Raw genomic sequence first — 13,104 nt, 5'->3', positions numbered from 1 at the left:
TCTACTGCTGTGCTGGTCCGCGACACTGCTCCCTGCTCTGTCTCTGGTGAATCCTCTCATGCTCCCGCGCATCTGGCCTGTACCCCAGTTCTTGTATACAAATAAATCAATCTTAAAAAAAAAAATAGAATGTTATGACCAAAAAAAAAAAAAAAATCTGGGAAGCCTGCTATATCAGATTGGCAAGGCTAAGGCTAGGCAATGCTATGTAACAAACATCCCCCAAATCTCAGCGATTTAATACAACAAAGGTTTATCTTTGCAGAGGTTTGGATTACTTCCCAGAGCATCTGTCCTTCAAGGAAGACTCAGGCTTCAGGTGGAGAAATATATACATAACTTGTCAGGCCACGGGACTCTGAGTGCTTCATGTTCCAGGACCCCCATTTGATTCTTCCTTCTCATGGTACCCAGCACAGGACACATTACGATGGCTGTGCTCAGAAGCCGAAGACCCACTTGACCTAGTCATTCATTAACTAGTAAGGATTGAGTCCCTACACTTTGTGCTAAGCCTGTGCTGTGTGCAGGGGGCGGAGGGGCGGGAGGAAGTGTTGGGGTGGTGAAAGGATTCACCAGAGACAGAGTTGGGAGCAGAACAGGCAGATCAACTGGAACACACTGCTGAGGGGAAGAGCGGGCGAGACAGGAGAGGTCTGCTGTGTGCCATGTGAGTAGCTCCATGGCTGGGGATTGAACTCGCGCTGCAGTGGCTGCTGATAGCTTCATAGTGCTGTGACTTAACCCCTTGTACCACCAGGGAGGCCCGCCTTTCCATATTTATATATAATGTGCATCCTCACATTTTGACAGTGGCATACCTGCTGGTGGGCAGGTTCCTGATCTATTAAAAACAGTATCCAGGGCCTCCCCGGTGGCGCAGCAGTTGAGCGCTGGGTTGCGAAGCTGCCCGCAGCCTCAGCGGCGCCGGTTCTATCCCCGGCTGCTCCCTGGCCACTGGAGGAGGGTCCCACATGGCGCGCAGACCTCTCCTATCGCCCGCTGCTCCCCTCAGCAGTGTCCTTCGGTCCTTCTGCCAGCTCTGCTCTCCGCTCTGGCTCTGGTGAATTCTCTCACCCTCCCGCGCTTCTGACTGTACCCAGTGCTTGTATATAAATAAATAAATAAAAATAAATCTTTAAAAAAAAATAAAAACAGTATCCAGTGAATAACATTGATGAATGTATCATTTCACGCATGTGCAGCTATGGTGAATTAAAATTCCATTTCTCCACCCTTTGCAGCTGTTACGGATGTGTGACTTGCTGTGACTACCTGAATGTGGCAGGAATAATGTGATGCAACTGCTGAGTGGGGCCTCGGGAGACCTTGGAGTTTCCGCCCTTGCCTTCTTGGAGCCCCGAGGCCACTATGCTATGATGAATTCGGGATGAAATGCCACTTGGGGAGAATGGGTCAGTCACCCCAGCCAAGTGTAGCAAGGCCATCTTGAGTCAGCCAGCCCAGCTAAGGTGCCAGCTGCCTGCTACCACTTGAGTAATCTAACACAAGACCAGCAGAAAAGTCACACACACCCTCGGAATCTGGAGAAATAAGAAATCAGTGTTTTCTGCCAGTAAGTATTGAAGTGGTTTCTTTTTTCTTTTCTTTATTTTTTAAGATTTATTTTATTTATGCATACAAGAAATGGGGTACAGGCCAGAGGTATGAGGGCAGTGAGAGGATTCACCAGAGACAGAGTGGGGAACAGAACAGGCAGACTGACTGAAATACACTGCTGAGGGCTGCAGCGGGCAAGACAGGGGAGGTCTGCTGTGCCATGTGGGTTTTTCTCTGGCCAGCCAGGGATTGAACTCATGCTGTTGAACTGGTGCTGTAGTGGCTGCCAATTGCTTGATAGTGCTGTCTTTAACCCCTGCGCCACCATGGAGGCCCAGTATTAAAGTGGTTTCTTCAGAAGCAGAAGCAAACTGATACAGCAGGAATACCTTTCAGACAGATTTTCAGAAGTAGGATTGTTGGCTTAAAGTAAATATGCATTTATTAATTTGATAAGTATTTTCTGACTTGTATCTTTTTTTTAAATAGAGGCACGTTTTATTTATTTATTTGTTTGTTTGTTTTGTTTATACAAGCACTGGGTACAGTCAGAAGCGCGGGAGGGTGAGAGAATTCACCAGAGCCAGAGCGGAGAGCAGAGCAGGCAGAAGGACCGAAGTACACTGCTGAGGGGAGCAGCGGGCGGCAGGAGAGGTCTGCGCGCCATGCGGGACCCTCCTCCAGTGGCCTGGAGCAGCCAGGGATCGAACCGGCGCCACAGAGGCCGCCGGCAGCTTCGCAACCCAGCGCTCAACCCCTGCGCCACCGGGGAGGCCCTGACTTGTATCATTTTGTATTCTCATCAACAATGGATAAAAAGTTCCTGTTTCCCCCCACAGAGTGTTTTGTCAAACACAAAGTGTTTTGCCAAACTTTTGGATCTTTGCTGATGCAATAAATAAAAAATGATTTGTGGGCCTCCCCAGTGGCGCAGCGGTTGAGCGCTGGGTTGCGAAGCTGCCCGCAGCCTCTGCGGCGCCGGTTTGATCCCCGGCTGCTCCAGGCCACCGGAGGAGGGTCCCACATGGCGCGCAGACCCCTCCTGCCGCCCGCTGCTCCCCTCAGCAGTGTGCTTCGGTCCTTCTGCCTGCTCTGCTCCCCGCTCTGGCTCTGGTGAATTCTCTCACCCTCCCGCCCTTCTGCCTGTACCCAGTGCTTGTATAAATAAATAAATAAATATTTTTAAAAATAAATAAATAAATAATGATTTGTCGGTATGGTTTCAGTTTTCATTTCTCTTATTATGTGTGAGGATGAACATTTACAGATGTGTTTAAGGCCTTATGCATTTTCTTTTTTTGTGATTTGTCTGTCATATTCCTTGCCCATTTTTTTAATTGAACTGTTGGTTTTTATTATCAATATGTGAGTGCTCTTTAAATAGTAGGGAGATTAGTCCTTTGTACATGATAAGAACTGCAAATATTTTTCTTAGTTTGTTGTCTATTGACTGTGCTTTGACATTCTTGTCACATGGAATTTTTTCATGTAGACAACTGTACTAATCATGTATTTTATAAATTCTGATTTTTGAGTTGGAGTTATGAAGGATTTTCCCCATATTTTCTTTTTTTTTTTTTAAAGATTTACTTATTTATGCATACAAGAACTGGGACACAGGCCAGAGGTGTGGGGTTTGTGAGAGGATTCACCAGAGACAGAGTGGGGAGCAGAATAGGCAGGTTGACTGAAATATATTGCTGAGGGGAGCAGCAGGTGAGACAGGAGAGGTCTGCTGCGCCATGTGGCTATCTCCCTACCTGGGGATCGAACTCGTGCTGCACCAGCTGCGGATAGCTTCGTAGGTTGCGTCTTAACCCCCTGCGCCAACAGGGAGGCCCATATTTTCTTTTAGCATTTTTGTGGAGTTTGTCCTGACAAATTGTGTGATCCATCACATCTAGAATGAAGTTCAAGGGCAACGTTATGACCTGGTGTCACCTACATGGAGAGGAAGCAGGAAGAACAGGAGTGACCTGGAGATTGTTAAAGGGAGCTGATATAATCTATTTGGGAGCATATTGAGTTTAAGATGCCTGAGGCACTTCCAGGAAGGGATGTCAGGAAGTAGATGGATTCAGGACTCTAAGCTCAGAAGAAAAGTTGGGTGGAGATGTGAAAGCCAGCATCAGGATCTTGGTGGGGGACTCTCAGATGGAGTGCAGGTGTGAAAAAGGTCAGGTCTATAACATAATCATGCAGGCTTTATCTCCATGGCCCTTGAAGCTTGGCACAAAAATAGCCTCAGAGGTGTTTTTAGGGTGAAGAGGGGACACAGAAAACAGGGAGAGGAAGACCACCAACCTACCTGTGGTTGTAGAGAGACTCTATGACAAAGGACAGGAGAAGGCTCAGTCTTACTGGCAAAGTCTGTTCCCTCCCCGCACACCCAGTGATCCAAATGCAGGGCATCAACAGGGAGCACCAAGTCCCCAAATGCGGGTGGAACTTGGTGAGCCTCTCTTGGCTGGTGTTTTCCTTGGATCATGGTGTAGTGCTTGAGAGACACGACTCTTACCACACAACTCCACTGGGTTCCAATCTTGGGTCTCTCGTGTACTACAGTGTGTGTGTCAAGCACTGTTGTAGGTGCTATAGATGAAGAAGTGAAAAATGCAGATGAAAGTCCCTGTCCTCTTGGAGCTTACATTTTAGTTAGTGGAAAGGAGTAGTGAAGACAAACAATATGTAAGATAAGCAAAATATAAGGTAGCTCAGACTCGAGTGCAGACCTGAGAGATATATAGAGCCTAAGATGGGGTGCACAGTGGGGGATGGAAAGGCGTAGGGAGACACTGGTAAGCAGCAGTGTGTCATTGCTGGCAGAGAAACTAAGGTTGCTGACATCCTCACAGTGATGAGAATCATCATCTGTGTCATACAATAGCAGCAAATACTTTTTTTTATTTTTTAATTATTTATTTATTTATTTATTTATTTTTTAAATAGAGGCATGTTTTATTTATTTTATTTATTTGTTTGTTTTGTTTATACATGCAGTGGGTACAGTCAGAAGCACGGGAGGGTGAGAGAATTCACCAGAGCCAGAGCAGGGAGCAGAGCAGGCAGAAGGACCGAGGTACACTGCTGAGGGGAGCAGCGGGTGGCAGGAGAGGTCTGCACGCCATGTGGGACCCTCCTCCGGTGGCTGGGGAGCAGCCGGGGATCGAACCAGCGCCGCAGAGGCCGCGGGCAGCTTCGCAACCCAGCGCTCAACCACTGCGCCACAGGGGAGGCCCAGCAAATACTTTTTTAAAAAGATTTATTTATTTATGCATACAAGAGCTGGGGTGTAGGTCAGAGGTATGGGGGGTGAGGGGATTCACCAGAGACAGTAGGGAGCAGAACAGGCAGATTGACTGAAATACACTCCTAAGGGGAGCAGCGGGTGAGACAGGAGAGATCTGTTGTGCCATGTGGGTTAGCTCTCTGGCCGGGGATTGAACTCGTGGCTGCAGATAACTTGATAGTGCTGAGACTTAACCTCTTGCACCACCAGGCAGGACCCAGCAGCAAATACTTCTATTACACTTATTCTGTATAGGCCCTGTTCTATTAATTTTACATATATAATTTCACTTAACCCTTAGAGCAACTGATGAGATGGTATTATTTTTCTCACTTTTCAAATGAGGAAACTGAGGCACAGAGAGGTTTAGTAACCTGTCTTATAGAGTTAATAGATGAATGAGCTGGGGTTCCAACCCAGGTCATCCAGCTCCAGTGCTGGTAGGATGGCCCTGCAGGTGAAGGGGACAGGACAGTCTGCCAAGTCTCAGATCCAGGTAGTGCCTGATCATCACACAGTCAAAAGTAACACACACACACACACACCATCTACACTTCCAAGAACCAGTACACTTAATACACACTTCCAGGTTTCTCAGAAGACCTAAGAGGAGTCACAAGAAACTATGAAAGAGAGATAACAAGGCTCAGCTCTGAAAAGCTGCAGCCCCAGTGCAGTCTCCCTGATGACCCCTTCTCCCCATTTCCCTCCACACCATTCCACAACACTGAGTCCAACCTCCAACAAGCCTAAGTAATTACCTCAAAGCCATTTTCTAACCTCATAATTATTTTTTTAAGAATTTTTTTTATAGAGGCATGTTTTTATTTATTTGTTTGTTTGTTTGTTTTTGTTTATACACGCACTGGGTACAGTCAGAAGCGCGGGAGGGTGAGAGAACTCACCAGAGCCAGAGCGGGGAGCAGAGCAGGCAGAAGGACCGAAGTACACTGCTGAGGGGAGCAGCGGGCGGCAGGAGAGGTCTGCGCGCCATGTGGGACCCTCCTATGGTGGCCGGGGAGCACCCGGGGATCGAACCGGCGCCGCAGAGGCCGCGAGCAGCTTCGCAACCCAGCGCTCAACCGCTGCGCCACTGGGGAGGCCCTAACCTCATAATTATTGAACCTAAGTGCTCATAAAGATTATTTCTCACCCCCCAATTGTATAGATGGGCGATCAAGGCCCAGAAAGAAGTTACTTCCCAGAAGTCCATAGCAACTCAGGCACAAGAATCTAGATTTCCTTACTAGGGCATATTGAGGAAGGACTATTCCTTCCCTTAGCTGAAACTTTATGTAAGCTCTCTGGGGAAAAAAAAAAAAAAAAAACAACCCTGGGATCCAGGAGACCTGATATTCACTGAGTGGCTGTGATGACACCTCCTATGACATGTAAATTTTACAAGCTCAGGAGATTGTTAGTGCTGATCTAACTGGGGCCCCAGAACAGTGTCTGGCACAGATATTGTTAATATCCATTGAATGAGGAATGTCTAGAGGGCCAGGGTTAGAGAAATGTTGGGGTGAGAGCCTGAAGCCAAAAGGGGACGACTTGAGAACCACGAGCTTTATATTCAGATACATGAATGGCTAACATTCTGCCCACAGACTTTTGTTGAGAGCACATTATGTGATAGGTAGTGAACGAAGGACTGGAAATTCTGGTGAGAGCAACACAGCCGTGCCCTGATCTCAAGAGCTCACCGTCCACAACAACGTGGAGGGTGTGCAGATTTTTTTGTGGGCTCCAGAAAGCAGACCCAGGTGCAAGGTAGTGGGGGAGGTCTGAGTGGCAGACTGCTTGATATAACACAGCCACTTTTCTCAGCCTGAGCTGCTCTGAAATGGTCTTATGCTCAGAAGGTGACGAGTGCAGCGGGACTGCAGTGTTCAAGCCGGGCGCCAGCCGCCCACCTGTCAGAGGTTGCGCCAGGAGTATGCGGGAGAAGAGATTTCTGCCTCGGGTGAGGTCACTTCCCACCCCCAGAATCTCTGCCTACAAAACCCTGCAATTCTGACGCTGGATCTTACTAAATTTTTTAAATTTCAAGGTCCCATGATGCTGACAGCCCCACATTCTAAGTGGTCAGTCTGCCCACGGCCCTGGACCTCCGTCCCCCGGCCCCCATAAAGCCGAATTCAAGAAGGGTCCTTCCACCCACTCAAAAGGTTTCTAGGGGCAGTCAGCGCCCCTCCCCGCCTCGGGGGAGGCACTGAGGGCAAAGCTCGGGCGCCGCGGACGTCGCGGGGAGCAGGGTGTTCCAGAGGCGAAGTTGACAGTGCCGAGACACGTGACCGTTAAAGCGTCACGTTCTGTGGCCCGCGAGGCTGGCACCAGGCAGGTCACGTGACGCGGGGGGCACCATGGGGTGATATGAGATGCAGGGCCTTTCAGATTACGTAGGAATGACGCATTCCCACCCCTTTTGGCACCTAGATTTCCGTTGGAAGATGCGACAGTTCCTGGCGTGGGGGCGGGCCCCGGGTCCTGGCAGTCGCACTTCCGTTCGGGGCGGCACAGCTTCCGGCCTCCGCCCCGCCCCGGGGCGAGGAAGAGACGCCGCCCGGTGCGCATGCCCAGAATCATCCCCGAGGGGGCGGGGCCGAGCTGCGGGATCGGGAGGGGGGAAAGAAAAGGGAATTCCAACCTGTGGAACGTTGGGGGTCCCCGAGGCCAGCTCCTGTCCATTGACTGTGGATGGTGCTGGGGGCTGAGCCTCTGAGGACCGCGGGGGGCTTTGGGATCCGCAGTGTGAGGACGGAGGGGAGTGCCGTGTGAGTGGGGTTCGGGAGTTGCAAACTTGGGATCCAGAGGCCCTCTGGGCTCAGGTGCCGGGAAGGAGCTGGAGCCGCCATGCGGGACAGGACCCGTGAGCTGAGACAGGTGAGGAGTCGGGGCAGCAGGGTGGGGGTGGGCGGGCGGGGTGGGGTGTGGCGGGCGTGGAGGACCCTGGTCTCGGGGCGGGCAGGGATGACCGAAGGCCAGGAAGGAAAGACCCGGAAGCCCGTGGGTCCTGCGGGGCGAGAGCGACGGCAGGGAAGTGATGCGAATGACCCCGGCCCTGGCAGGGGGATGACAGTTCGGACGATGAGGACGAGGAGCGCGTCGCGCTGGTGGTCCAGCCGGGCACCGCGCGCCTGGGGAGCCCGGACGATGAGTTCTTCCAAAAGGTAGGTGCCTGGAGTCTCGGCCCGGACCCACGAGGGGACTGGTGGACCCGAGGAGCAGTGCAATCTGGAGTATTTCGATATCTCCTTCAGCCCTCTCGGTCACCTTCCCCAGGTCCGGACAATTCGGCAGACTATTGTCAAGCTGGAGAATAAAGTCCGGGAGCTGGAGAAGCAGCAGGTCACCATCCTGGCCACGCCCCTTCCCGAGGAGAGTGAGTGAAACCCCGGGTGCTGAACGCATGCTCAGCCAGGGGGATTGTGGGGACTGTAGTTCCACGCAGGTGGTGCCCAGGTTGGTTTGTGAAGGTAGGGGCTGACGTTTGCGAATTATGGTCTTCTCTTGTTCAGGCATGAAGCAGGACCTGCAGAATCTGCGTGAAGAGATCAAACAGCTGGGAAGGGAGATCCGCTCTCAACTGAAAGGTGAGCTCCTAGGACCTCAGACAGATCCTTCCCTCTGGTTCTGCCCAACTCCTGGGGATTGTGTGGCCCAGAGAGGGCAGTGATATATATAGGTCACACAGGAGGCTTAGATCTAGAATATCTTTTTCCAGTCCTGACTTCCTCAGCTTCCTTTATATATAGTGAAACCCTTTACTCCTGAGTTGCTGCCCAAATTGCATTCTTTGGGCAGGAAGAATGGGTTTTGTTAGGAGGAGGCCTCTGCATCCCATGGGAATTCACTGATGTATTTCAACTATGCCCTGTCGGACTCAGAATATGTCTTTTTTTAAAGATTTATTGTTATTTATTTATGCATACAAGAACTGGGGTGTAGGCCAGAGGTGTGGGGGCAGGGAGGGGTATGTGAGAGGATTCACCCAAGACAGAGTGGGGAGCAGAACAGGCAGATCTACTGAAATACACAGCTGAAGGGAGACTGGAGAGGTCTGCACCATGTGGGTTGGCTCCCTGGCCAGGGATTAAACTCATGTTGCAGTGGCTGGCAATAGCTTGATAGTGCCGAGACTTAACCTCTTGCACCACCAGGGAGGCCCAGAATTTGTCTTTTTATTACATTTATTAGGAAAATCCTATCATGTGCCCTATTGTGTGACTGGGGCATGACTTGGACCCTATGTCATGGTGACCAAGTGATTTTTAGGAGCCACCAGTCAAAGTCCTTTGCCCACCAGTACCTTTTTTTAAAAAATATTTTGTTTTATATAATTCTTACATCATTTTTCATTTCCCCACCAATACCTTTATGTCTTCCCACAGTCATAGAGCCGCAGAAGGAGGAAGCTGATGAGAATTATAACTCGATCAACACAAGAATGAGAAAAACCCAGGTGGGTTTGTTGTTCCAGGAATTAAGACGTTTCAGCAAGTATTTTATAGATTAGATGGGAGAGTAGGAGTAAAGGTCTTTGGAGATCATCAGTTCAACCGGATGATTTTTTCGGATGAGGAAACTGAGGTTCACAGAGCAAAAGGTCAAAAAGCCAGATCTTCTGACTCCCCATCCATTATAACACCCTGCCTTCTCCTCTATTCAGTAAGAAGTTTGCTGAGTCCCCAGATAAGACCTGGGCTCAACTGTGAGACACAGTCTTTGCAGGAGGCAAGATGGAGAGTTGGAGTTGAATAGATGACAAAGACATTACACAGGTAGAAGACAGTGGCTAATGGCTCTGCCCAGGGAAGAAGAGGGAGAAGTCAAACGACTGGGAGGTTTCCTGCCCACATAAAAATATGTGGTGCTTCATAGTCAAGAAATCAAGAAAAGGAACTTCCCTTGGTGGGGGTGGCAGGAAGCATGCTGAATTAACCTTAGTAAGGAGATTTGAGATGATTTAACCCACCCCTTCTGGGTGCCCAGGGAGGAGTGGATTGGAGTTTTTGGAAGTGAGAGATGGAATAGGTGAGTCCAGAGCTCAGCAATGACCCCAGATTGAAGATGGAAAAGTTTGGGCATCTTAAAAGGGTACAGCTGAAGCCATGAGAGCTGGAATTCCCAGGAAGGAGCACGTGTAAGTTATCAGGGGAAGGAAAGGCAAGAGTGGATTTTAGGGAAGCCTGTGGTGGTCATGGGTAGGGGAGGCTGAGGGCCCAGCTGGACCTGTGTCATCTCAGCAACAGACTGCCTCCAGCCACACTATGCTCCTCTTCTTTAAGCAGTTAGGCTAGTATTCAGCAAGTACTGCACAAATATTTAAGTACCTGCTGTGTGCCAGTCCCTTTCCTAGCTGCTTGGGATACAGCAGTGAACCAAAAACCCCTATTTTCATGGGCCTTCACATTACAGTGGGAGAGACAATCATAATAAATAAGTCATATATTTTAGAATCATAACAAATATTAAGAGAGGGCCGGGAGAAGTTAGAATGCTATTTCAGTAAGTAGAGAAATGTTCCCTTAGAAGGTGACATGAGAACAAAGTCCTAAAGGCCTTTGTGAAGGATAAGCATTCTAGGCCAAAGGAATGGCGAGGACAAAGGCCTGGGGTGGGGGTGTGCTCTGTTCTGGAAGGAGTAAGGAGCTGCAGTGGCTGGAAGAAGGGAGTGAGGGATCCATAGGTGGAGGTGAGAGCGGAGGGGAGGTGGGAGGAGGCCTGACAGGTCCTGGTAAGGGTTTTGGCTTTGACTTTGAGAGAATGGGGAGCCCTTCAATGTGGTTAAGGCAGCCGGCACCTTAACAGCATGTGCTGTTTGCTCGCTGTACCAGGGGGATGCTGAGGCCCAGACCAGGCAGGGATCCTCCCGGGTGTGCCCAGCCTATATTCTCCATCCTTAGCATGGGATCCTGTCCCAGCAATTCGTGGAGCTCATCAATAAGTGCAACTCCATGCAGTCCGAGTACCGAGAGAAGAACGTGGAGCGGATTCGGAGGCAGCTGAAGATCAGTGAGTTGTGATGCCCGTCCCACAGGGTTAGGGGACTTGACCCAGCTCTGAGCAGGACTTTTCCTTCACAGCAAATGCCGGAATGGTGTCCGACGAGGAGCTGGAGCAGATGCTGGACAGTGGGCAGAGTGAGGTGTTTGTGTCCAATGTGAGTGTCTGCCGCTGGCTTCCCTGTCCTGGACCGCCCATCCTTACTAAGCCCTGGCTCTATTTTCTTGAGGGAGGGAATCCTCAATCTCAGAAGGGAACACATAGCATGCCTGAAGTCACTCCTTAGGCCTTCAGCCTCAGTTCTAGGCCCAACAGCTGCCCTAAAGCTCAACAGGAACTTTGGACCTGTTGCTGGTTTCCCTGTGACCCACCCCTCCTTTCTTGTCTGCTCCCCAGATATTGAAGGACACTCAGGTGACTCGACAGGCGCTAAATGAGATCTCGGCCCGGCATAGTGAGATCCAGCAGCTTGAACGCAGTATCCGTGAACTTCATGAGATTTTCACTTTTCTGGCTACTGAGGTGGAGATGCAGGTGGGTCCCAGATGTGTGAGGCCATGTTTAGTCAGAACCCAGCTGTGACTGTCAACCTCCAGATACTTAGCTTCTCTCCAAGGCTTTTGTTTCTTTCCAGGCTTGGCCATGCCCCCAGGATGGTCCAGACCTCTACCCTTAGCTGTGCCCCAGAATTGCATCTACCTCTGTAGCCACTCAGCCACTCCTCTCTACTTAGCACCCCACCCTTGCACCCAACTTAGCCCACCCCAGGTATGGCCCCATCCCTGGCTCTTCTACCACCCATAGGATCCACTTCTCAGAGCTCCAGTCAAAGTTGCCCTCTAGAAGGCCTGCCTCTGAAAATCTGTATAAGGTTGAGGAGGGAGGTGGTATTCTTCCCCTGGCTCTGGTTTATGGGGTGAGGTGAACGTTCTAGTGTATTACCAGTGCCCTTTTACAGCAGCAGGTCATGGGGAAGGGGTTTCATTCAGCAGGAATACCAGGTCTGGTGGCGCCAGGGGGAGATAGGATTAGCAAGGGCTTCACAGCGGCCAGGAGATAGGCCTAGAAGAACAGGCAAATTCAGATGGATTTGTGAGGGGAAAGTTCACCCTCATGAAAAGTTATGAGCAATTTAAGGTGCTTGGCTCTGGCTCCAAGCCACCATTACACATAGAGGTTGTGTGGGGCAAGGAGGCAGGCAGACGGGACTACCCAATAAGAGGAAGCCTGGCAGCCACCTGAGGATGTGAACTTGTGTCAGGCGTGGTCCTGCTCCGTGTCTTTGTTAGCACAGTTGTGTTGCCAGCAATGTCCTCTAGTCATTTGGGGTTGGTGGGGGGGAGACAGAGGAGCTCTTGGGCCCTCCTCCCCTAGTCAGCCCCACCCACCTGCATGCCCCTTCTCCGAGCAGGAGGAGACGATCAACCGGATTGAGAAGAACATCTTGAGCTCAGCTGACTATGTGGAACGTGGGCAGGAACATGTCAAGCTGGCCCTGGAGAACCAGAAGAAAGCTCGGAAAGTGAGCCTCCCCTCCTGCCTTGGCCCCCAGTGACCCTTCTTCCTTGCCTGAACTTCCCTGACACGCCCCTCCTCTCCCGCAGAAGAAACTTATGATTGCCATTTGTCTGTCCATCACTGCCCTCATCCTGGTGATCATCATTTCTATCTCATTGATATGATACCTTCGCACATTCTCGGTGAGATGTTGTGGTCCTGCCCCTACCCTGCCCTCCTGGCCTGGGCCTGTCCTCCTCATCTCAGATCCTCTTCTTCCTCCTTCCCTTGTAGGCACTAAGACCATCTGGGACCCAGGATCTGCCTTCTCTCCCAGGAGCTGGGGAGGGCAGAACAGAGCCTCCAGCCGGACCCCCACATTCACCCCGTGCACAGGGGCAGACGGTTCTCTGGGGTTGGCAGCCATTCATTCATGGGGGTCTTCTTGCTTGGGCCACAGTGCCTGGGGGAGGGCCTGCAGTGTCCTGTTTGGCTGGGACACACAGTTTTGTAAGAAATTTAAACAAAAAAAGAGCTTGGAAACTCCCTGTGTGTGTGTATTTCTGGAAGGGCCAGCCCAGGGCCTCTAGGTGTCCAGCCTTCCCTCCTCTTGACCATCCTTGGTACCAGGCCCAGCCCAGGCAGGTGCAGAGGAGACTGTCCTAGTGCAAAGCCCATAGCCAACTGGCATGGCTCTTCTGTTCTCCCACAGGAATGGGTTTCTGGGGGGGAGGTCTCACCCACATCTGGCT

General features: G+C 50.8%; 1 protein-coding gene across 1 annotated transcript; it reads left to right on the top strand.

Moving 5' to 3' along the window:
* Positions 1-7,702: 7,702 nt before the first annotated feature.
* On the top strand, positions 7,703-12,764 carry STX4 (syntaxin 4; the record flags this gene model as incomplete). The annotated part of the gene is made up of 11 exons (XM_084250371.1): positions 7,703-7,732; positions 7,918-8,019; positions 8,132-8,231; positions 8,368-8,442; positions 9,241-9,311; positions 10,756-10,864; positions 10,936-11,012; positions 11,252-11,389; positions 12,267-12,377; positions 12,460-12,555; positions 12,647-12,764. The coding sequence occupies 10 exons, from the start codon at positions 7,703-7,705 to the stop codon at positions 12,535-12,537; spliced, it is 891 nt and encodes a 296-aa protein (XP_084106497.1). The 3' UTR covers positions 12,538-12,555; positions 12,647-12,764.
* Between the last annotated feature and the right edge of the window lie 340 nt (positions 12,765-13,104).

Source organism: Talpa europaea (genome assembly GCF_964194135.1).
Source record: "Talpa europaea genome assembly, chromosome: 12".
Lineage (NCBI taxonomy): Eukaryota > Metazoa > Chordata > Mammalia > Eulipotyphla > Talpidae > Talpa > Talpa europaea.
This window is presented reverse-complemented; position numbering and strand designations above follow the sequence as displayed.